General features: G+C 41.9%; 1 protein-coding gene across 5 annotated transcripts in view; it reads right to left on the reverse strand.

The window, feature by feature from the left end:
- ankrd12 (ankyrin repeat domain 12) overlaps window positions 1–25,623 on the reverse strand; it is a 194,479-nt gene that overhangs the window by 28,987 nt on the left and 139,869 nt on the right. For 4 of the 5 annotated variants that reach the window (XM_033019837.1, XM_033019833.1, XM_033019834.1 and 1 more), the window contains 4 exons: window positions 21,705–21,869; window positions 11,167–11,367; window positions 7,502–7,644; window positions 5,231–5,384 (listed from right to left, as the gene is read on the reverse strand). In XM_033019837.1, coding sequence (XP_032875728.1) covers window positions 5,231–5,384; window positions 7,502–7,644; window positions 11,167–11,367; window positions 21,705–21,869 — 663 coding nt within the window. The remainder of the gene's footprint in view (window positions 1–5,230; window positions 5,385–7,501; window positions 7,645–11,166; window positions 11,368–21,704; window positions 21,870–25,623) is intronic. The other variant, XM_033019836.1, reaches the window with a different exon arrangement.

Consider the following 25,623-nt stretch of genomic DNA (forward strand, 5'->3'; position numbering starts at 1 on the left):
GCATCTATGGAGCGAAGGAAATAGGCGATGTTTTGGGCCGAGACACTTCTTCAGACTGATGTGAGGGTGGGGGGTTTATTCTTGTTTCTCAGTCTCATAATGGCTTATTTGACTCTCGTTGGCACAACTTTGGTCCTCATGTTGATAAACAGCAATAAAAGTTTCCAAAAGTGATGGAAAGACTGGAGGAAAGACTAGGTGCTGAGAGCTCTCTTTTACCTGCATTAAGGAGGCATTTAAACACAACTGAGCAATTACAAACACCATGAAGCCATGTGTCCAAAAACATTATCATGCCCTGAAAGGGGGGGGGGGGGGGACGACTATGTATAAACACAGCTGTAATTTCTACATGGTGAAACCAAAATGTATAAAAATACCCTTTAATAAAATTTGACAATGTGCACTTTAATCACATGTGAATTTTTTCTATTACAAATCTCATAGAGAATTACCCTCAACAGAGGCACTAAGAGAAGATTGGGAACGAACTAATGATAAAGATCCCGAAAGATAGATGGGAAAAGTATCTGATGAACACACATAATTGTTCCATTAATGCAAGACATAATTTAATTCAATTTAAATTATTACATAGACTATATTATTCAAAAACGAGGTTGAATAAATTCTACCCAAACGTCTCTCCCAGATGCGATAAATGTTTGTTTCAAAATGCCAATATAACACATTCATTTGTAGGATGTACAAAGTTGAATAAATTTTGGAGCGATATATTTGATATATTTACAAAGCTCTTCAAGTCAAGAATAGAACCTAATACGGAATGGATTATATTTGGAATAATAGTAGAAGATATCAATTTAAACTAAGACCAAAAAGTATTCTTTAATTATGGGTTAATATTTGGAAAGAAATTGATACTTAAATTTTGGAAAAATACAGCTATACCAACTATTAAAATGTGGATTAGGAATATGACGGACATAGCACATCTTGAAGAAATGAGACTCCGCCTAATAGATAAATATGACCAATTCTTAAGGAGTTGGTCCCTTTTCATCGACTTTTTGGAATCATGTGATGCAGCAGTACCGTAAAGATTACTGATTTCAGGTCAGGTCGTGGATAGATTTACATCTCCGAACCTATTTCTACTTTCTACTTTTTCTTTTCTTATATACACACTTCACGTTTTTCTATTTTCTACTATCTATTTTTCCTCTTTTTCTTCTCTCTATTTTTAAATTTATTTTTTACTTCCTTTTCAAAAACATAAAACTAGAGGTTGTACATAGAATGTATTACGTTATGACATAGTTGGCACCTAAAATTAGGTCCCACTGTATTGTTTTGTACTGTATTAACTTCTAATAAAAGAAACAAAAAATAAATAAATCTCATATTGTGGAGTACAGAGGCAAAACAAATAAATGATGGGTCTTTGTCCCAAGCATTATGGAGGGCACTGTATCAATTCAAGGGTATACCCCCTATCGAAAAGACAGACAGGTGGGCAGAGGGGGTGGGGTAGCTCTGTTGGTGAGGAATGAAATTCAGTCCCTTGCAAGGGGTGACATTGAAACAGGAGATGTGGAGTCAGTATGGATAGAATTAACGAACTGTAAGGGTAAAAAGATCCTAATGGGACATCTACATGCCCCCAAATAGTAGCCTGGATATAGGGTGCAAGTTGAATCAAGAGTTAAAATTGGCATGTCGTAAAGGCAAAGGTTGTTATGGGAGATTTCAACATGCAGATAGACTGGGAAAATCAGGTTGGTACTGGACCCCAAGAAAGGGAGTTTGTGGAGTGCCTCCGTGATTAGGTTAAAGAGCCATTAGGAGGTAGTGACCATAATATGGTCAGGTTTAATCTACAATTGGAGAGGGAGAAAGGTAAAGCGGAGGTGTCAGTGTTGGAGTTGAATAAAGGGGACTATGGAGCTATGAGGGAGAAGCTGGCCAATGTTGACTGGAAAGATACCTTACAAGGGATGACAGTGGAATAACAATTACAGGTATTTCTGGGAATAATACAGAAGGTGCACGATCACATACAAAACAAACAATATTAGTGCAACAATAATAATAATCTATTGTAGTTCAGTGTTTAATAGCCTGATGGCTGCTGGGAAGAAGCTGCTCCTGAACATTACAGTTTTCAGGCTCCTGTACCTTCTTCCCGATGGTAGGGGTGAAATGAGTGTGTGGCCAGGAAGGTGTGGATCTCTGATGATGCTGGCTGCCTTTTTGAGGCAGTGACTCCGATAAATTCCTTCGATGGTGGGGAGGTCATGGACTGGGCAGCGTTCAAAACTTTCTGCAGTCTTTATTTGCTCCTGGGCGTTCAAGTTGCCGAACTAGGCCACGATGCAACCAGTCAGTATGCTCTCTACTGTACACCTGTAGAAGTTCAAGGGAATCCTCTGACATACCGACTATCCGTAATCTTCTCAGGAACTAGAGGTGTTGATGTGCTTTATTTATAATTGCATCAGTGTGCTGGATCCAGGAAAGATCTTCAGAAATATGCACACCCAGGAATTTGAAGTTTTTGACTCTCTCCACCATCTGATATAAACAGGACTGTGGGTCCTCATCCTTCCTCTTCCAAAGTCCACAATCAGTTCATTGGTTTTACTGATATTGAGAGCTAGGTTGTTGTGCTGGCACCATTTGGTCAATCGGTCAATCTCACTTCTGTACTCTGAATCATCACCATCTGTAATTCATCCAACAACGGTGGTGAAGTCGGCGAACTTGAAGATGGAGGTTCGCACAGTGACCGGCTACACAGTCAATAGACAATAGGTGCAGGAGTAGGCCATTCGTCCCGTCTCATGGCTGATCATCCCCAATCCTGCCTTCTCCCAATATCCCCTGACTCCGCTATTTTTAAGAGCTCTATCTAGCTCTCTCTTGAAGCATCCAGAAAACCTGCCTCCACCGCCCTCTGAGGCAGAGAATTCCACAGACTCACCAATCTCTGTGAGAAAGTGTTTCCTCGACTCCGTTCTAAATGGCTTACTCCTTATTCTTAAACTGTGGCCCCTGGTTCTGGATTCCCCCAACATCAGGAACATGTTTCCTGCCTCTAGCGTGTCCAAACCCTTAACAATCTTATATGTTTCAATGAGATATCCTCTCATCCTTCTAAACTCCAGAGTGTACAAGTCCAGCTGCTCCATTCTCTCAGCATATGACAGTCCCGCCATCCCGGGAATTAACCTTGTAAACCTACGCTACACTCCCTCAATAGCAAGAATGTCCTTCCTCAAATTAGGGGACCAAAACTGCACACAATATTCCAGGTGTGGTCTCACTAGGGCTCTGTACAACTGCAGAAGGACCTCTTTGCTCCTATATTCAATTCCTCTTGTTATAAAGGCCAACATGTCATTCGCTTTCTTCACTGCCTGCTATACTGCATGCTTACTTTCATAGACTGATGAACAAGGACCTCCTGATCCCGTTGTGCTTCCCATTTTCCCAACTTGACGCCATTTAGATAGTAATCTGCCTTCCTGTTTTTGCTACCAAAAGTACTAGTCATGAGTATGCAGCCTTGAGGTGCTTCCGTCCTGATTATTAATAAGAAGTATTTCTGCCAATTCGAACAGACTGGTCTGTGGATGAGGAAGTCGAGGATCCAATTGCAGAGGGATGCGCAGAGACCCAGTTCCTTGAGCTTGGTAACCAGCTTGTATGGGATGATGTTATTGAACGGCGAGCTGTAGCCTACAAACAACAGCCAGACGCGTGTTTTTATTGTCCAAGTGGTCCAGTGCGGAGTGGAGAGCCAGTGAGATCGCATCCTCCGTTGACCTGCTGTGATGGTAGGCGAACCGTAGTGGGTCGAGGATCTTGTTGAGGTAGGAGTTGATATGCACCAGAACCACCCTCTCAAAGCACGCCATCACCACCGACGTTAGTGCCACTGGTTGATAGTCGTTGAGGCACATCACCTTACTCTTCTTGGGCACCGGTATTATTGACACCCTCTTAAAGCAGGTGGAAACCTCAGACCTCAGTAATGAGAGGTTGAAAATGTCTGCAAAAGCTCCAGCCAGTTGGTCTGCACAGGTTTTGAAAACTCGACCGTGTGTATCATCAGGTTCACCCTCCTGAAGGATTTTCTGACGTCGGCTTCTGTGACTGTGAATGCAATATCATCAGGTCATATGAGGGCTCGGGAAGGCACGTCAGTATTCTCCCTATCAAAGCGTGAGTAGAACGCATTGAGCTCGTCAGGGAGTGATGCTTTGCCATCACTTGAGCTGCTTCCCGAATTTCCCTTATAGGAGGTGATGGCATTCTAGCCCTGCCACAGTTGCCGAATATCCACCTCATTCTCCAGCTTTGAGCAGGCCTTTTTGATGGCCTTGTCAAGGTCGTATCTGGACTTCTTATAAACCTCTGCGTCACCAGACCTGAATGCCCGGGATCTGGTCCTCAGAAGAATGCGGATCTCCTGGTTCATCCAAGGCTTCTGGTTAGGAAACACTCGGATGGCTTTTGTAGGAATACAGTCCTCCACATATTTCCTTATGAAGTCTGTGATGACTGTGACGTGTTCATTCAGGTCCGTTGCCATGTCCTTGAACATTGCCCAGTCTACTGACCTGTGATCGGGGATTACCTAACAATCGGCAGCTCCGTTGCTGCCGGTAGATCGCAATCGCGCGAATGCGTTTTAATGCATTTAGCAGCTTGTCAGTTACAGTGCTGGTTTCTGCTGTTTCTTTTATACAGGTAAGCTGAGCACTACTATATTTGATGATTCGCTGCTGTCATGCCGGCAACATGTCGCCACAGACAAGTGCCATCTTGGATCTTGGATAAAGTATGAGACTTTAGAAATGACAGCGATGGAAATAAAACGAGCTGTAGCCCAATGACAGCCCTCAGACTTTAGAGAATATATATGGCGAATATTACTGTTGATTGCAGCATAATTCCAAAAATGCTTTAAAAAACAATTGCCAGATGAGAGCAGAATTCAATATGTACTCCTAAGATGTGTATTACATTAAGTGTTTAAGAAGGAACTGCAGGTGCTGGAAAATCGAAGGTACACAAAAAAGCTGGAGAAACTCAGCGGGTGCAGCAGCATCTATGGAGCGAAGGAAATAGTCAACGTTTCGGGCCGAAACGTTATCTATTTCCTTCGCTCCGTAGATGCTGCTGCACCCGCTGAGTTTCTCCAGCTTTTGTGTGCACCTCCTATTACATTAAACTGGAATGTTCTGAAAGGTTATCTTACTACCTGTACAACTATCATCATCCTCATCATCAGAAAGCGGAAGCAACCTTTTCAGAAGCTGCACCATTTCATCTGAATCAGCCACATCCACAGGACGCTCTCCACGATGATTCATCTGGTATGCATCCCCACCATTGCGCAAAAGCAATTTCACAATCTAAAAGAAAAGGGCATCAAGGTGAACAACTAAGAGCTCCTTTTCTCAAGAACCACATGCTCAGCAAAACTACATTTTAAAATGGTGCAAGACTGCTGTAAAACTGAGTAGACCATAATTTGTGGGAGCACTTTACACTTAAAGTTCATACAGTGCCCTCCACAATGTTTGGGACAAAGACCCATCATTTATTTATTTGCCACAATTTGAGATTTGTAATGGAGGAAAAAAAAAATCACATGTGGTTAAAGTGCACAGTCAAATTTTAACAAAGCACATTTTTATACAGTTTGGTTTCACCATGTGGAAATTAGTTGCGTTTACACATAGTCCCCCCATTTCAGGGCACCATTGTTTTTGGGACACAAGGCTTCACAGGCGTTTGTAATTGCTCAGGTATGTTTAATTGCCTCCTTTATGCAGGTATAAGAGACTCTCAGCACCTAGTCTTGCCTCCAGTCTTTCCATCAGCTTTGGAAACGTCTATTGCTGTTTATCAACACGAGGATCAAAGTTGTGCCAATGAAAGTCAAATAAGCCATTATGAGACTGAGATACAAGAATAAAATTGTTATTGGCCAAAACCAAGATTTATCAAAATTAACTGTTTGGAACATTATTAAGAAGAAAGAGAGCACTGGTGAGCTTACTAATCACCAAGGGACTGGCAGGCCAAGGAAGACCTCCACAGTAGAATTCTCTCTATAATAAAGAAAAAAACCCAAACACCTGTCCGTCTGATCAGAAACGCTCTTCAGGAGTCAGGTGTGGATTTGTCAATGACCACTGTCTGCAGAAGACTTCATGAACAGAAATACAGAGGCTACACCGCAAGATACAAACCACTGGTTAGCCGCAAAAATAGGATGGCCAGGTTACGGTTTGCCAAGAAGTACTTAAAAGAGCAACCACAGTTCCGGACAAAGGTCTTGTGGACAGATGAGACGAAGATTAAATTATATCAAAATGATGGCGAGAGCAAACTATGGAGGACAGAAGGAACTGCCCAAGATCCAAAGCAAACCGCCTCATCTGTGAAACACGGTGGTGGGGCGTGTATGGCTGCTGAAGGTACTGGCTCACTTATCTTCATTGATGATACAACTGCTGATGGTAATAGCATAATTAATTCTGAAATGTATAGACACATCTTATCTGCTCAAGTTCAAACAAATGCCTCAAAACTCATTGGCTGGTGGTTTATTCCAAAGCAAGACAATGATCCCAAACATACTGCTAAAGCAACAAAGGAGTTTTTCAAAGCTAAAAATGGTAAATTCTTGAGTGGCCAAGTCAATCACCCGATCTGAACCCAATTGAGCATGCCTTTTATATGCTGAAGAAAAAACTGAAGGGGACTAGCCCCCAAAACAAGCATAAGCTAAAGAGCTAAATATGTCTGCAATACAGGCCTGGCAGAGCATCACCAGAGAAGACACCCAGCAACTGGTGATGTCCATGAATCGTAGACTTCAAGCAGTCATTGCATGCAAAGGATATGCAACAAAATACTAAACGTGACTACTTTCATTTACATGACATTGCTGTGTCCCAAACATTGTGGTGCCCTGAAATGGGGGGACTATGTATAAACACTGCTGTAATTTCTGCATGGTGAAACCAAAATATATAAAAATGGCCTTTATTAAATGTGAACTTTAACCACATGTGATTTTTTTCTATTACAAATCTCAAATTATGGAGTACAGAGGCAAATAAATTATATGATGGGTCTTTGTCCCAAACATTATGGACGGCACTGTAATGGTTTGTTTTTTATAATTGTTTGTTTATTATGGTGTTTACAGAGTACTATGTTTACATATCTGTCTCGGAAGGAACTGAAGATGCTGGTTTACACCAAAGATAGACACAAAATGCAGGTGTAATTCAACGGATCAGGCACCAACTCCGGATAAAAATAAGAGATGTTTTGGTTCAGAACCCTTCGAAGGGTTTTGTATCTATGTTTACAAATCTGTTGTGCTGCTGCTGCAGCAAGTAAGAATTTAATTGTTCTGTTTCAGGATATATGACAATACGACACTCCTGACTCTATTACATTAAAATTCAACTTCATGCAACAAAATAAGTAGCTAACAAATGGCAATACGTACATCTCTATGTCCATTGCTTGCAGCATCATGCAATGGAGTATCATTTTCAAGACCCCGGGTATTTACATCAGCTCCTGCAAGTATCAGCAATTTAGCAACTTCATAATAACCCAAATTGCAAGCTTCATGTAGTGGAGTCCAGTCTAAGATTGCATGGGGTTAGAGCAAACAAGAAAAAAACAATTATTTTACACAGTTTAAATGAGGATTTAAAAATAAACCTTAATTCACTTTTTTAATTACTGACTTTGTGAATCCAGTGCTTGACAAATACATTCTGATTAACTCGAAGAATTATGGCAAGGATCACAAAATTGATTAAATCTGCACACTGCTTTTCAGTGTAGGGAAATATTGCTTGCTGTTGAGCCTTTAAACCATGTGAGCATCAGCTCCTGCACTTCTTGCCGAGTATAAGATATGCAGGAGGTAAATCATGAGGTTAAAAAGGCATGAAATGGATCTGGCAGGCTAGGTAAAATCTCGACACTCCAAAGGTATATTAATAAGATGGTTGTGGAGAGAATAGGTCTTATTAAAGATCAGCATGTTTGCCATGTGTGGAGCCAGAAGCGATGGGTGAGATTTTTAATTAATATTTTTCATCGTTTTTTACTGTGGTAAAGAACATGGAGGATAAGGAATTGAGGCAAATAAGCTGTGATGTCTTGGATCATATACAGATTACTATAGTGGAGGGATTGGCAGTCTTAGAGTGCATTAAGATATATAAATGCCCAAGGCCTGACCTTGTGAATACTCAGGCCTTGTGGGAAACCGAGGGAAGAAATTGCCGAGGCCAACTGCATGGATATCGTCTAGCATAGATATCGGCTTCATCTTTTAGGCATAGGTGATGTTTTAGAAGACAGAAGGGTGACTAATGTTATTTAACAGGGGCAGCAAGGAGAAGCTAGGTGACTACAGTATGGTTATCAGGGGTGGGTAAGTTAGAGGGGTTTATGAGGGACAGGATGGCAAAGACTGGGGTTAGGGGTAATCAAAGTTTTGTGCGAATTAATGTTGGCTTGCCTTGGCTTTAACTGAATATGGTTACCGGTTGGAAGAAGGGAGGCAGAACAGAGGGACAAAGCCAGTTTATGATTCATTAAAAATCTTATTATCGTAACATTACAATGCTCCATATTACTTTGATTCTGCTGTAAATGTCAGAAGTTAACCACCAAGTTTGAGATTCTCTGGAATGTAGTCACACTTCAGCCTTACTAGAATCAAAATATCCATATAAATGGCTTGGTGAAAGTGAACGTTATTTTCCAAATTTCCCCCCAATTTATATTACTGCAGACTCCTCAGGTATTAATCATGTGCAGTTTAGCCATCCTATCAATCAGAAGGGGATGAGGAATAATTCCTACTAGAATCACCTGCTGAACAAAATATTTTTGGCATCTGTGTCCTAAATACAGGTCTGACGTCCTCCACACCACTTGCATCTTTCAAAAGCTCAAATTTGGAAGAATTCAATTTTATTATCGCCTGCAGAGGGTGCCATGGAGATGTTCATAGAAGAATTGAGACCTTCATTACAGCTTTATTTTATCGTCAGAAATTCTAAGTTCAAGCAGTTTACAGTGGAGACATATTAACTATGTACACAATCTGCAAGACAAAGTGAGCACACAGCGTTTACCAATAACACCTTCCGTTTGAATGAATATGAACACAAACGAGTGTTTGGGAAGCGTTGAGCATTTTCAATGCCGCTTTGAATCCAATAAATACGTTTTTTTTTTAAACCAACAGCATGCAACCAGTTGCAAATTTCACAAACATTGTCCAGGGCAAAAAGCATTTTGAATCCTAACAAATGGAGTTTATACCACTGGACGAATTGTGTTGAATAAACTGTGGCATAAACTGTGTTAATGTACTGATGTGCATTGTTAATGCATCACAGTCAATCAGGTTTTAAAAGTGTGACTTTTAGCCACCCATGCCCAAAGGTCTATGCCTCATTTATGATTCAAAGGTGAAGTCAATTATGCTACTCTGTTTTAATTTAGTTTAGTGTCACATGTACCACGATACAATGATTTTTTGTTGTTGTTGCGTGCTTTTCAGTCAGCGGAAAGACTACATGATTACAATCAAGCCACCCACAGTGCACAGATACGGGATAGAGGGAATAATGTTTAGTGCAAGATAGAGTCCAGAAAAATCTGATTAAAGGTAGTCAGAAGGTCTCTAATGAGGTAGATGGGAGGTCAGGACCGCCCTCTAGTCCGTGATAGGACGGTTCAGTTGCCTGATAACAGCTGGGAGAAAACTGTCACTGAATTTGGTTTTCAAATGTAACAACTCATTTTTGAACTAGACTTGTCTATCCCAATCTTTGGCAATCTCCAAAGAGACTGGTTGGTCTCCATTAACTTTTATATGCAGTTTCTATTCATGTGCAAGTTTGAAAAGAGGCTTTACCATAGGAGTGGACAAGCGATTCTGATCCTATTGTCATTAACGTGCAAATTCCAATAAGTGAGTTCGGTATTCCGAAAAATGCAAGGAATCATGGGATTTGTCAAAGGTCACAAGTGATAAAAACTCTCAGCAGCCGTGCTGCGGCATGGACACAGATCTGCACCTCCTTTGCAGCCAGGACCGAATCCGGGTCTCCTGCACCGTAATCGCTGCCGAACCGCCACTGGACCATCCCCGTCCCCTCCCGAGAGTGCCCAGAGTCAGACGGGAGCGGTGCCCTCAGGCCCACAGCCAGCGCAGAGAAGCAGCGCTATATCCAGCTCAACTCTGCCTGTTTTTCGGGTTAACCTACAGCCCTGCCAGGACTTACGGAAACGACGGCCCAGGCTTACAGCCAGCACGGAGAAGCAGTGCTAAATCCAGCTCAAATCTGCCTGTGAACCCACCAGTCCTGCCTGGACCTACGGGAACGACGGACCAGGCTTAAAGCCAGCGCGGAGAAGCAGCTCTAAATCCAGCTCAACTCTGCCTGTCTCGCCGGGTTAACCTACAGCCTCGCCTAGACTGACGGGCCACCAGCCCGGAGCCGTGGAGTTAGCGCTGCTTCTCCGTGCCGGCTGTAAGCCTGGGCCGTCGTTCCCGTAAGTCCAGGCAGGGCTATAGGTTAACCCGGCAGAACAGGCAGAGCTGAACTGGATTTAGCGCTGCTTCTCCGCGCTGGCTGTGGGCGCCGCACCTGTCTAACTCCTGACGTCTCTGGCCGCCCCTGGGCAAGGGTGTGGCACTCGGGAGGCGACAGGGATTGTCCAGTGGAGGTTCGACAGAGATTGCGGCGCCGGAGACCCGGGATCAATCCTGGCTGCGGATGAGGCATAGGTCTATGTGCATGCCGCGGCACGGCTGCCGAGTGTGTGTTTCGCTTGTGACCCATGATCTGAGCATGCGCAGTCGGAATACCGAACTTGCTTATAGGAATCTGCATCACAAGAAATGGGAACTGGCTGATTATTTATTTCCTCCCTAATAGTGAGAAAGGTTGGGTAAATACTGCTGTAACTGAGATCAGCCAACATAGCTGATCAAAAACTGAACTTGCAGACTCAGCTATCACTGAGACAAACTCATTGAGAGAGGAAAGCAAGTGAAAGACATCATAGAAACAAAATGCCAAAAATCCTCCAGGTATTTCACATAATAAAATTTAAGGCCATTCTTTGACTCACCAGCAAAATCTTTAACGTTAACATCAGCACCTTGACTAATAAGCTCTTTGACTTGCTTAGTCTCACCACGAATGGCTGCCATGTGCAATGGTGTTTCTCCTCTCTCATTTCGTTTATTAACTTTGTCTTTTTGTCGAGATGAGGAACTTGGAGTCTTTTTCTGTCCTGGTGTTGCCTGAGATGGGTGGTTTGGAGTAGAATCTATTAAGAATAAATACAAATATTTGATCAGTTAATGTTATAAATTACGCAAATGCAAGATTAATACTATTAGATTTAAGTTCCAACATGAAGCTTAGAAAAGTTAGCAGGATGGTTATACTGTAAAGCTATTTGTTTTTAGTTTAGAGATACAGCGCGGAAACAGGCCCTTTGGCCCACCGAGTCTGCGCCAACCAGTGATTCCTTTACACTAGCACTATCTATACACTCAAGACTATTTACAATTTTACCAAAGCTAAATTAACCTACAAACCTGTACATCTTTGGAGTGTGGGAGGAAACCGGAACACCAGGGAAAACCCAGTCACGGAGAAAATACAAACAAACGTACAAACAGCACCCATAGTCAGGATCGAATCCAGGTCTCTAGCGCTGTAAGGCTGCAACTCTACCGCTGAGGTACCGTGCCGCCCATTAAAATTTTTCTCAAAAGCATATATTTTTTACTCAACCTTACCAGCAGATTTATTTTCCCAGCATCTGCATTACCAATGATCAATAGAACAGATAATAAACATACATCAATAATGTTCCAAAACTATCTGAAATTGGGGATTCAGTGAAATGAAGGTGTAAACCACATTTCATCAAATTAAGTCGATTGTTGTCACTACATTCTTCTGCTTTTTAATAAAGATATACATTTGTTTAGAAATGCTAACACCAGCAAAATACCAGCTGCCTAGAAAATAAAATTCATAAATGAAACAATAACATTTCATAGATAAAACAATTAAAGGACTGAATTGTAAATATGCGAATTCATACATATTTCTAAATTTGGATGGTCAATGAAAATATGCCGCAAAAGCAGAAAGGTAACACAAGAAGCACACAGCGGTGTAGAGGCACACAAGAGGAATCATTTAGGACCACAAATACAAAAAGATTTTCTTACACAATGCTTATTTTTAAAGCTGAAATACCAATAATTAAATTGTGCTGCACATGAGCATGCTGTCGTGTCAATTCTGGAAAACGAGTTCAAACTCAGCTCAGGCTGAAGGCACAAAAATCTCCTTACTTTGCCAGTTGTAAAGTTCTTCTGAAGAAGGAACATGAACTGTTGACATAAGTACACTAGTTTCCATAACTCTTGCACAGTCATTCACAGTAGAAAGGCATTGAGCCAATAAGAAATGTGAATTATTCACAGCAATTATTCTTAATGATTCTCCAGTGGCGCATTAAAAAGATCTACATGGGAACTCTAGTGCGGATGTATAGTACTCAGTCCGATCGCACTACCTTTGCTGATTGGTAAGAAATCAACCATGGATTTACATTGGGGGGGGGGGAGGTGAATAAGGGAGTTTAATAATTGACCAATATTCAACAAGCTCACAGAGAGGAGCACACACAACAGTTGACTAGTTGACTGGGGAAATTAGAAGGTAAAGTGGAGGTTGTGCAAGATAGAATGGCACAGTTTATTACATTTTGAAAAAGGTAAAGGTTGCTCTAATATGCTCCTTTAAAGCCCTGTCCCACAGTACGAGTTCATTCCAAGAGCTCTCCCGAGTTTGCCCTGATTCGAACTGGGAGATTTACGGTTATGGCCAATCTTCGGTACTCGGGGCTCTCGTGGACATTTTTCCAACATGTTGAAAAATCTTCACGAGTCTTCCGGTGCTTACCTGCCGTTAGCGAGTCTTCTCGAGTACCTGCCGTTAGCGTTACGAGCCGGTAAGAGACGTCCCCGAGCTCCGATGTAACCACTACGTTCATTCTCTGTGCTTACCACGAGTTTGATTTTTTTTAAACTCGGGAGAGTTCTTGAATGAACTCGTAATGTGGGACAGGGCTATTACCAAAGTACTATTTTAGGCAGCCTGCTGCTCAAATTGCATGCAACATTCCAACTGTTATTGTAGTGATTTTGATGTGCCACACATCCCAATTTATAACAATATACTGTATAAATCATTACTTGGTCAAAATGAAAACCAATTTGCTAAATAAGAACATATTTAATTGGATTTGTACTAAAAAATTCAGAACTGAGAAATCAGATTTTACTGCACTGTTCTTGTACAAAAAAGATGACTGATGTCAGAAGGAATTTCTTCATGAAACAAAAGATCCATTTAGAATTTATATCCAAAGGCCTTTGAAAGACTTTCCCATGCAGATGAACCTTGGAACAATTTGAGGTTCATTATCATCAGAGTGAGATTATATTGGTATTAAGTTTACTTAATTAAGATTTTGTCATTTAGTAAGTGAGCAAGAGGTCTTACTGTAATAAAGATTGCACATATACATTACTGTAACTTCTAATTGCAGTATTTAACAAAGAACAAGTTAAAAGATATGTTAATACATATTCATACTGTTTCTTACTATAACAGCGGCAACTCTAACTGTAATTTTAATTTCAGGATTATTTTAATTAAATATCAACGGAATAAAAACAACCTAAATGAGAGAATTTTCACTTTCTTGTCATAATACATTTTCTCTTTGAAGGTATGATAGTTCAGAATGTTCTACCCTATAGTTTATCAGGAAAAAAAATCCCACATAACGTATTTTTAGCATTGAATTTGAATAATGCTGGAACAGGAAATTGATGATTGCTCCTTGGACTTTACATAACTTTATTTATTGATTATATCATTGTTTTGTTGCTTCTATCAAATGCTGAGAAGTCCAAATCTTTCGGCTGTAATTTAACCTTTCTGTCATCAGGAATGCCTATCAGTGCCAGAGACCTGGGTTCGATCCTGACCTTGGGTGATGTCTGTATGGAGTACTCGCATTCCCACCTGTGGCTTTCCTCCGGGTGCTCCGCTTTTCCCTCCACAACTCAAAGACGTGAATGTTTGTGGGTTAATTTGCCTCTGTAAATTAACCATCGTTTGTAGAAAATGGATGAGAAAGTGGGACAACCTGGAACTAGTGTGAATGGCTGGTGTGGGCGGTGGGCCGAAGGGTCTGTTTGAATGCAAATTCTTTAAATTAAACTAAAATGTTTGTTCTAGTTCTCTTCGATTTGCAGGGTTTTTATTTTGGTTACAGCTCAGTGATTGCCACGGTTGAAATATGGTAAAACACTTTATCCCAACCAAACAAAATGAATACCATTTAGTGGAGAATATAATTGCTCATTTTTGCGTGGTACCCAACAATTATCTATATTACATTTTATCTGGCGCTACCAGCACTTGGACTTTTTGATGTCATTTTGTAGATCCCCAATTACAGCCTCATGTTTAACTACTACTCCCAGCTTGACAATGCCTGCAAATTTGTTGAGATTTCTAATTATTGTATAATGACACACATTTCCATTAAAATGTAATGAAACTATCACAATGAAACATCCCAAGGCACTTTAAGCTTGTGTGGTTGACACTTTGTCAAATGCTTTGCACACGTTAAAATGCACATCTTATCACTTTTAGAGTCAAGTTAGAAAGCTAAATTCTCAAATTTTAACATTTTATATTTAACTTCTTCCAACATGATTCCATATGTTGATACACACGAGTTTACCAGTGTTGAAACCCAGTCCAATATGCCTCCTTGTAGTTCCTTTCCTTTTTAATTATAAACTTTGTTGAAGTCTCAATTGCTATCACTGTAGCCTTGCATTCCCTACTACAGAGATAAACAGGCTGTCATTAACTAGCCTGAAGGAAGACTGACTCCTGGGGGAAGATTGGCCCGTCTGCGTTAGTAAATGCAACAAACAGTGGGATGATGTAGTTTGCTCTGCAGTCAGACATGTGGGCTTAAGGTCGATGACAGGATCCAGTTTTACAAAGACTCAAAGGCACAAGTAAAGCTATTTGTACATTGATTACCTTTACCAGAACTGGCTATGTTACTACAGTATTCAACTGCAATTCTACCATTCTGCAAATAATATTTTACTGAAAACAATGTTAATTTTTTCACATGCTTTTAAAAAAAAGGTGTCTTGAAAGATGCTTCCAATACAAGAGGAACTACATTTTCTAAATTTGCTAAGGCATTGTTTTTATGCAAAAACAAATGTCAAGATCAAGACAAAAACAATATAAATGGAGTTATATTAAAAAGTTACAATGCAAAAAATAGCAGAGAGAACAGACTTAAAATCAGCTGGTCAAATGACCTACTTAAGAATTGCTTATCAGAAGTCTAATCTTCAGCATTCCTTGGAATTTCATATTTGAGATCAAGAAATTCCCCAACAACGTAGCTGGGCCTAAGCTTTAAATTATACAGCAGCAGGTCAGGATCCTCAAGCCCAATGATGAGAATAGTCTGACCCAATTCATTAAGCCTAAGCCTAAGCCTAAGCCACGTGGTCTGTTCTCCCTAATGAAAGATGGATTTAGATACAACAGACGTACACAAAATATTCACAGAATCCTGCGAGATAAGATTGCGACAGAACCTATACTCTCTGTAGTTTAGAGCCGGGGACTCCAAACTATGGCCCGCGGGCCACATTCGGCCCGCCACAAGATTTTATCCGGCCCGCAGCAAGCCCTTAACACGTTCCATGCGGCGGGCGATTTAGCGGGTTCTGTGGTAGCACGGGAACTTACACGTTCGTTTGCCGTAGGCTATCAAGTTGAGGTTTTGTGTGCAGCTGCTGACAGGTTACCGTCGATGGCCCCGGGGAGACAGTGAAGATTGGCGACAGCGGCAGCCCCAGTGAGCGAGTGTGTGTGTGTGTGTGTGTGTGCGTGTGTGTGTGTGTGAGTGGGGGGTGTGTGTGTGAGTGGGCGTGTGTGTGGGCGTGTGTGTGTGTGTGAGTGGGGGTGTGTGTGTGTGGGCGTGTGTGTGGGTGTGTGTGGGTGTGTGAGTGAGCGTGTGTGTGTGTGAAAGTGGGCATGTGTGTGTGTAAGTGGGCGTAGTGTGTGTGTGTGGGGGGGTGTGTGTGTGTGAGTGGGGGGGTGTGTGTGTGAGTGGGGGGGTGTGTGTGTGAGTGGGGGGGGGGTGTGTGTGAGTGGGGGGGGTGTGTGTGAGTAGGGTGTGTGTGAGTGGGGGTGTGTGTGTGTGAGGTGGGGGGTGTGTGTGTGTATGAGGGGGGTGTGTGTGTGTATGAGGGGGGGGGGGTGTGTATGAGGGGGGGGTGTGTGTGTATGAGGGGGGGGTGTGTGTGTATGAGGGGGGGGTGTGTGTGTATGAGGGGGGGTGTGTGTGTGAGGGGGGGGGGTGTGAGTGGGGGTGTGTGTGTGAGTGGGGGGGGTGTGTGAGTGGGGGGGGTGTGCGTGTGAGTGGGTGTGCGTGTGTGTGTGTGTGTGGATGAGTGTGCGGGTGTGTGTGGATGAGTGCGCGGGTGTGCGCGCTGGTGCGGGTGCGTGTGGTGTGCGTGCGTGAGTGAGTGAGTGAGTGAGCGTGAGCGTACGGCCAGCAAAAATGTGCGAAATTTATAATGTGGCCCTCATGCTGAAAGGTTTGGAGGCCCCTGGTTTAGAGGAACGAGTAGCGATTTATTGAGGGATCGATAGGATAGATAAATGGTTGACCATTCCTTTGGGTGGATTGTACAGTCCCAGATGTCACTCTTGAAATAAGAGGATAACAATTTGCGCCTGAGATTGGAAGAAATTTATTAGGATAGTAAATCTTAAGAATTCTCTATCCAAGAGTGTTCTAAAGACTCAGCCTGCAAGTATATTTAAGACAAAAATGGGTAATTTTTTGGACATTGATGGAATCATGGAATCTGGGTTTAGTGTAAGAAATTGGCATTGTATCAGACGACAGAACTGGAGAAGAGGTTAAATGCCCTCTTCTTACTTCCATTTATGTTCATACGATGTACAAATAGGGGTTTTCTATTACGAATACTACTTGAAGTTGTATCAGATGAGAAAGAAAGGAAGATTGGGTTTCAGCCAAATTTGTGTATTTGAACAATGAACAGTATAGCACAGGAACAGGCTCTTAAGCCCAAAACACCCTTGTCAGACACGATGCCAAATTAAACTAGTCGCCTCTGTCTGCATGCAATCCGTATCCCATCATTTCCTACGTATCCATTTGCTTATCCATAGGTCATTAAAATGACACTATTGTAACTTACTCCAGCACCATTCCTGGCAGCACATTCCAGGCACCCACCACTCAGTGTAAAAAAACTTGTCCCACACATCTCCTTTAAACTTTGCCCCTCTAACCTTAAAGCTAAGCCCTCTAGCCTTCAACATTTGCACCCTGGGGAAAAAGATTCAGGCTGTCTGTCCTCTGATAACAATCAACATATTTCTTCCTCAGTCATTCAGCACATTTACCACAATACCATATTATATTGAAGTAAACGATCGAGCACCAAGAGAGTGTTGCAGAGCAGAGGGATATAGGAATACAGGTACATAGCTACCTGAACGTAGTATCACAGGTAGACAAGATGTTGAAGAGGCTGCACTTGGAATAGTATGTTCAGTTTTGGTCACTTTGCTCTCAGATAGATCCCAGCAAGCTGGAAAGGGATCTAAGTATGTTGCCAGGATTCAAGGCCTGAGCTATAGGGTGAGGGTGGGCAAGCTAGGGCTTTATTCCTTGGGGCACATGAGACTGATGGTAATCTTAGAGGTTTACAAAATCATGAAGAACATAGATAGGATGAATGCACCATCTTTCTGCCTGGGGGAAATCAAGATCTAGAGGGCATATATTAAAGATAAGAGGGGAAAGATTTAATCAGCTCCCAAATGGCAACGTTTTCACATACGGTGATGGGTATATGGAACAAGCTGCCAGAGGAAGTAGATAGGGCAGGTACAATAACATTTAAAAGACATTTGGACAGGTACATAGATAGGCATGGTATAGAGGGATATGGGCGAGGTGCAGGCAAATGCTTAGATTGGGTATCTTTGTCAGCTTTGATGAATTGGGTCAAAGACCTTTCCATTCTGTATGATCCTATGAAAGTGACCAGCATTTTACCAAAATAAATATAGCTGGTTTAAGCACAAATCTCCTTGAATAGACAATTAGTGAAGTGATAAAATATATAGATTGGCTTAAGTAGTTTCTTGGAAATAACCTTCACTGAACCCCATACAATGAAGCAATCTTAAATTTGTGCTCAGTGTAGTCGGGAGTTGGATGAGCAATCATAATTATCCTGCTGTTCCTCGATCAAATAAATTAAAAGCGGAAATTTCTTAAAGAAGGTTAATTAAGTTTTATTATTACATATACTGGCTTTATCGAATTTAGTGGCCATTGTTCTGGGTTGATGTTCATTATTATCTGAGTACTAATGCTAATAACTTTAGATTGTAATGCATGCAATCTTTGGATAATGTTGGACATCCTTCACTGGCACAGTAACCAAACTAGGTGCAGTTCAAAATTTACACTGTGACATATTACTACCTGTTTTGGCTCCTTTTGTCTCCAGGCCACACCAAATTTAAAGCAGCTCTCAGTAACAACTGTGGAAATTGTGAACCCTTTTCTCCATATTTTGTTCTTCAGCAGTCAAAACAAAGTCATGCACCTTTGAATGTAATTTAAATGGTACACAAAGTATTCATAGAACATTTCATATCCCATTGACATAGACTCATGAACTGAACATTCACAATTATATTTATTTTCCAGTAATTTTGGTGAACTTTATTAGTTTATAAGCATGGGAACTGAGTTTTGAAAAACCCAGTAAGCTGAAGTCATAATTGAAAGTAAATAAGCAAGCAAACACTACCTAATATCAGAAAACATTTGTGGTAAATGAATATTTTCTCAATAAGAAACATGATCATTATTACAATGCAGGTCCAGTAAAGAATGCGGAGAGTGAGCGCAATGAAAAAAGTGAAAACACAATTTGGCACCAAAATAAAAACAAATGATAATGGACGATAAAGAACTTAAGAATCAAAGCCTGGCTGAGCAAGAATCAATATTACAAGAGATCCAAGTGCGACACAAAAATCTGTATCTACATAATCAGGAAAAGGCAATTATTTTTCCCCAATTATGTAAGACACAGATTAAGTGGTACTGATTTCACAGGGAATCCCTTCTTTAACCTCCTAAACTTTTAGCATTAATGAAGGTCAATACCAAATATTCTGTACAAACTTCACTTTACTTTGTGTATTCACCAGTCTGTAAACATTGACAAATGGACTAGATCCATAATGTTATTTTTGTCAGTCACTGACTTGGTTGCCCAGAATAATAACTGCATCTATGAAGTGTGTGAAATATTTAAGTGACAGAAGCTAGCTCAATGGATTGTTAAATTTCAATCCCTCTCCAGTTGTTTGTGTGAATTGCTACTGTTTCCTAGCCCTTTCAGAAGGATTATTCAAATCAGACAAAGAACAGTACAGCACAGGAACGGCACATTATATCTGTGCCAAACACAACCCCAAATTAAACTAATCGCTTCTACCAATATCCCTCCATTTGCTGTGTTTTCAGGTGTTTATCTAAAAGCCACCGTCTTATCTGCTTACTCACCATCAACCCTTGCAGTGCATTCCAGGCACCCATCACTTCCTTTGCAAAAAGATTGCCCCTCAATCTCATTTAAACTTTCCTGTTCTCACTTTAAAGCTATGCTCTATAGTATTTGACATTTGCATCTTGAGAAAAAGGTTTCCAAACCATCTACCCTATCAATGCCTCAAATGTTATAAACTTCTATTTATGGTTTCCCATTAGCCACTGATGTTCCAGAGAAAATAATCTGTTTATCCAACCTCTCCTTATAGTTAATACCCTCCAATCCAAACAGCATTCTAGTAAACCTCATGCACCCTCTACAAAGTCTGCATGTCCTTCCTGCAATGGGGTGACTAGAACTGCACACAAATTCTTCAACTGCATCAAACCAAAGTTTTATAAAGCTGCAATGACTTTCTGACTCATATTATCAAAGGCTTGACTGACGAAGGCAAGCACATCATAGGCCTTCTTTACCATCCTATCTAGTTGTGTTACCACTTTCAGGGAGTTATGCACCTGGACCCAAATTTTCCTCTGTACATCATTAATCTGTACAATTAACTATATACTTTCCCTTTCCATTTGACTTCCCCAAGTACAACACCTCACACTTGCTCAGATTACATTCCATCTACCATTTTCCTGCTCCTATATCTGTGATTGATCGATATCTTATTTTTAATAGCCTTCAGCACTGTTTGCAACTCCACCAATTTTTGCGTCGTCTGCAAACTTAATAACTAACCTAAATATATATTTTTTCTAAGTCATTTATCTATATCATAAATAGCAGATAGAAACATAGAAAACAGGTGCAGGAGGAGGTCATTCGGCCCTTCGAGCCAGCACCGCCATTCATTGTGATCATGGCTGTTCAGTGCTGATGTCCGAGCACTGATCCCTGTGGAGCACCACTGGTCACAGATCTCCAGGCAGAAAGACATCCTTCCACCACTCCTCTCACGAGTCAAGAGGGTTTTATTGTCTGTCTTCTATGAGTAAGCCAGTTTTGAATCCAAACTACCAAGTTACCCTGGATCTCATGTATCTTAATCTTCTAGATCACAAGGGATCATATCAAATTCCTGAAAGTCCATGGAGACAACATCCACTGCCCTACCCTCAATCACCTCCTCTTTAAAGATCTGCATTTTTCTTCCTTTTGACCTATATTTTGTAAGCCTTAAATTTTAGAGAAGTTGGCCTGCCCCTTTAAAATGATAGCAGTAAATTAAACAGGATATCCCTCCCACATTGCAGTAATTTGATCTCAAGAATCAATGATGTATGAAATTGAGAGCTCACACTAGGAATAAAAACTCAGTTATCTCCAAGAAGCATATAGTAAATTGAATAAACCACAAAGTTTTCACAAAAATGCTTGCAAGATAAAACAATGGTTGAAATTGCTGATTCATGATGACTGCAGGTCCCATAGCTTTAAGATACAACATTCCACGTTTCATCAGCGAATTAAGATAAGGAACTTTAACTGGCATTTAAATTCCAAACCAAAGGCTGCTTAAGGACAGTACCTCTGTGAGAGAATCAGCACTTTCACAAGGGAAGAAAATGGAAGTCAATGAAGCAAACATGGACTCATTAGATAACCCCAGAATAAAAATGATAATATATCAACCAGAATATCTGAGTTTACCAAAAGCTTACTATTTTATAAAGAATAAGCTTTTTCTCACTTGATTTCATTTTCAATTCAACTCCTGTTTGATCAAATTGGTGCATTTACACAGGACACCATGTTTACTTATTTGAACAGAAATAGCAAAGCATTATTTTAGTTATACCATTTCAACAAAGAAAAATTTGAAAAACTTTAGAAATTTTGCCCCTTACGAATTATTGCACAAGATGACAAGAAAAATCAAAAATATGGTTGGTATGACCTGGACTGTTATCTCTCGCAGTCATCTGCATCACTAGAGCCATCTGTTGACGTTCCGACAGTGGATACCCAATAAGTATGCCGCCAAGTGTGGCCTTGCAAATCGGAACTGATTTTTTGTTTACAGGTTCCCTTTTCATTTTCTTTTTCTCAGGACCTTCTTTTTCTGAAATTTAAAGGAAAACATTGGTCAGTCATATTTCAAAAATCCTATGCTCAATATGTACTTGATAGCATTAATATCTGAAAGCACAATCTTAAAAGAAAAATAATGGATGAATAGCACACATAACAATTCAATATCATCAGTCCCAAATAGTTGCTATCATTGCAAGAGGGCTGGGTTACAAATGGGAAGAATTTATCAACTTTGGCCAAACCGTTCCATTCTGCAGTTCATTTCTCTGTCACATCAAACAATTTATATTGATTTGGAAGTATGTGCCACACTAATACCAGAACTTATTGGGTTAGAATGAGACCGGCTTCATAAATGTGGATTATGTCCCCACAGCACATACAAAAGAGAGCATGCAGGTGAAAGCAGGTGACCTAGTCAAATGGAAACACGAGACTGGAGATACTGGAATCTGGAGTAACAATCTGCTGGAGGAATTCAGCAGGTCAGGCATTATCTGTGGAAGAAAATGAACAGTGGACATTTCAGGTCAAGATTCTGAGAAATTCATCCTGATAAATTTTCCTGACCCCAAACACCCACAGTCTATATATCTCCACAGATGCTGCCTGGCCAGCTAAAGAGCCTGTCCCACTAATTCACGACCTCTGCCGAGTTTGCCCTTGACTCATACTCGCAGCATGGTCGTCATGTGGTCGTAGGTAGGTCGTAGCAGGTCATGACGCTAGTTGTAGGTACTCGTGGCATCAAGTATGTCGGGGCATTTTTTTAACATGATGCAAAATGTCCACGAGTACAAAAGGTCGTGAATTAGGTCTTGAAAGTGGGACATGCCCTTAAGTTCCTCCAGCAGACTGCTTGTGTTTTGAGTCAATTATTTTTTGAAAGAACAAAGACCACACAGAACTGACTACCACTAGCACTTAAGTGCAATAAGGGGAGACAATTTTAAAATTGGAATTTAGTCTTGCTGGAGAAATATTTGGGCACTTCCCCTGCCACCCACACCCCAACATAAATTTCAAGTGTTTTATTTGTTTGTCATATGTCACAAAACGGAACAATGAAAATGTTCCCTCCTGAGAAAGGCTGTAGATTTATCATTATATGAATTTTCAAAATAAAAAACAATGAATATTCTTAGACAATAACTCAAGACTTAAAGGCAGATAAATGCAGTTAGATACAAATCAGCCAAGATTAAATTAAACATCAAGAAAGCTTATAAAACCATGCAGTTACTTTGGCTTTCTTGATTGCACTAACATCATTGCAATAATTTAAAGGGACACCACTTTTTAATTAAAAAATTCTCAAACAAGAAGAACTATCCTCTCCACATCCACCCGGTCAAGACAGGTAGATAGGGTGGTAAAGGCAGCTTTTGGTGCATCGACCTCCATCAATCAGAGTATTGAGTATAGAATTTGGATGTTATATTACATTTGTACAAGATGTTGGTGAGGTCACATTTGGAGTAGTCTTCAGTTTTGATCATCCTGCTATACCAAAGAACATCATTATGCTGGAAAGAGTGCAGAGAAGATTTGAGGATATTACCAGGACTGCAACAGAGGGTCTGAACTATAGGGAGAGGTTGGGACTTTATTTCTTGGAGTGCAAGAGACTGATCTTATAGAGGTGTATAAAAGAATCAAGGGAAAATAAAAGATTATTTTATCCCGGTTGGGGAATCAGTACCAGAGGCCATAGGCTTAAGATGAGAGGGGAAAGATTGGAGAGGAACCCAAGGGGCAACTTAGTGGTGGGTATATGGAACAAGCTACCTGAGGAGAGACAGGTACAATAACAATATTTATTGTTGTGTACGAAGGAATTGAAGATGCTGGTTTAAATCGAAGATAGACACAAAATGCAGGAGTAACTCAACGGGACAGGCAGCATTTCTAGAGAGAAGGAATGGATGAGTTGCTCTATGTTTCAATGAAGTCACTTTACTGTTTATAGTGCCAGCAGATATTGTATAAGCATAGCTTGCCCCATAAGAGAATGAGTCTATTCCAGACTTCAGTCCGGCAAATTTTTTCCGAACAACCATCAACGTACAGGTGCACAACCTTTTATCCGAAAGCCTTGGGACCAGACACTTTTCGTAATTCAGAATTTGTCGGTCTTCGGAATGGAAATTTTTTAGCGTAGATTTTAATGGCTGGCTCAGTGGTAGAGTGCTCGGCTCATATCCGCAAGGTCGCGAGTTTGCGCCTTGATCCCGGCAGTTACTCGGTCGCGAGTTTGCGTCTTCAATGTAGTTTTTTCTAGCAGAATAAATGTCTGTATGAAATGCAGTGTAGGAGAGGTGTACTGACTGTGTGGGCAGAACTTTGGAAGTGATTGCCCACCAGTCTAAAAAGCCGCTGTGTCTCCCTGTCCCTGGGATAGCAGGGGCATCAAACAGCACAATACCCCCCCCCCACCTCCCCCTCCAACTCCAGAGGAATCCGCTCCCCGATGGGCCGCTACGGCGACAAGTGGCAGTTTGCCCACAGCCCGAGCTGCGCCCCCTCATCCGCCACCCCAAGAACAAGACGTACCTTGCACACCATCAGCTTCTGCCCCTACGTGTTCCTCTGGAGTTGGAGCGGGGCTGGGCTGGAGTTGCTGCTGGCTGTGGGTCTCTGGGATCTCCGTGCTTGCAGTGGGCCTGGGGGTCGGTGTCCCGTTGGTCCTGACGTCTCCGGCCACCCCCCTGGACTGGAGCTAAGACTGGGAACTGTACCGCCCTTGCCCCCTCCCTCTGCAACAACAAACAACCCCACTCTCCTGCAAGGGCGGTACAGTTCCCGGAGGATGGCAGGTGGCCGGAGACGTCAGGACCAACAGGAACCCGCTCCCCGATGGGCCCCTACGACGCCCCGAGCTGCGCCCCATCATCCGCAACCCAGGTTCCTCTGTAGTTGCAGTGGGGCTGGGCTGGGCTGCTGTTGGCTGTGGGTCTCTGGGATCTCCGTGCTTGCAGTGGGCCTGGGGGTCGGTGTCCCGATGAGGGGGCGCAGCTCGGGGAACGGCTTCTGGTGGTCCTGACGTCTCCGGCCAGTTTGCAGTTTTCCTCTGGAGTTGGAACGGGGCTGGGCTGCTGCTGGCTGTGGGTCTCTGGGATCTCCGTGCTTGCAGTGGGCCTGGGGGTCGGTGTCCCGTTGGTCCTGACGTCTCCGGTGACTGGCACGGTCCTGCTCAAAGATCCTATAGCGGAGCTATAAGATCTTTGGTCCTGCTGGCATCGCCGACTTGAAGACAGTGCAAAGCCCCCGCGTCGGTGCAATGAGCGGGGAGCTGGAGAGGGGAGGGAAGGGGTCACACACATGGCCGGGAAGCAGAGGGGTGTAGGTGGGGTGAAACTGAAGGGAGCGACAATCTGCTGCTGCTTGCCCCGCTGAGTTAAAATGTTCCCACGCAAGACTCACGAAACACTGTGTATCGTGAGTCTACCGTGGGAACTTTTTAACTCAGCGGGCAGGCAGCAGCATATTGTCAATTATTAACCCTCCCGCGCAATATACCCTCACCTTCTCTTTTATGAATGGGGATTTAGTTCCCCTTTCTTCGAGGACCGACCGGAGGTTCCGCTGTCACCTCTGCGGGCCGCCCTCGGTGAACGTTTTCAAGGACCTTTCTTCAAGGACCGAAAAAATGGCCGCTATTCGGAGGTTTTCGTTATTTGGATCTTCGGATAAAAGGTTGTGCACCTGTATTTGCATAATTCCTAAAAAATGATGATAACGAATGTAAGTTTATAAAGTCATGTTCTAGTCTGATCTCTGAT

Source organism: Amblyraja radiata, chromosome 4 (assembly GCF_010909765.2).
Source record: "Amblyraja radiata isolate CabotCenter1 chromosome 4, sAmbRad1.1.pri, whole genome shotgun sequence".
Taxonomy (NCBI): Eukaryota; Metazoa; Chordata; class Chondrichthyes; order Rajiformes; family Rajidae; genus Amblyraja; species Amblyraja radiata.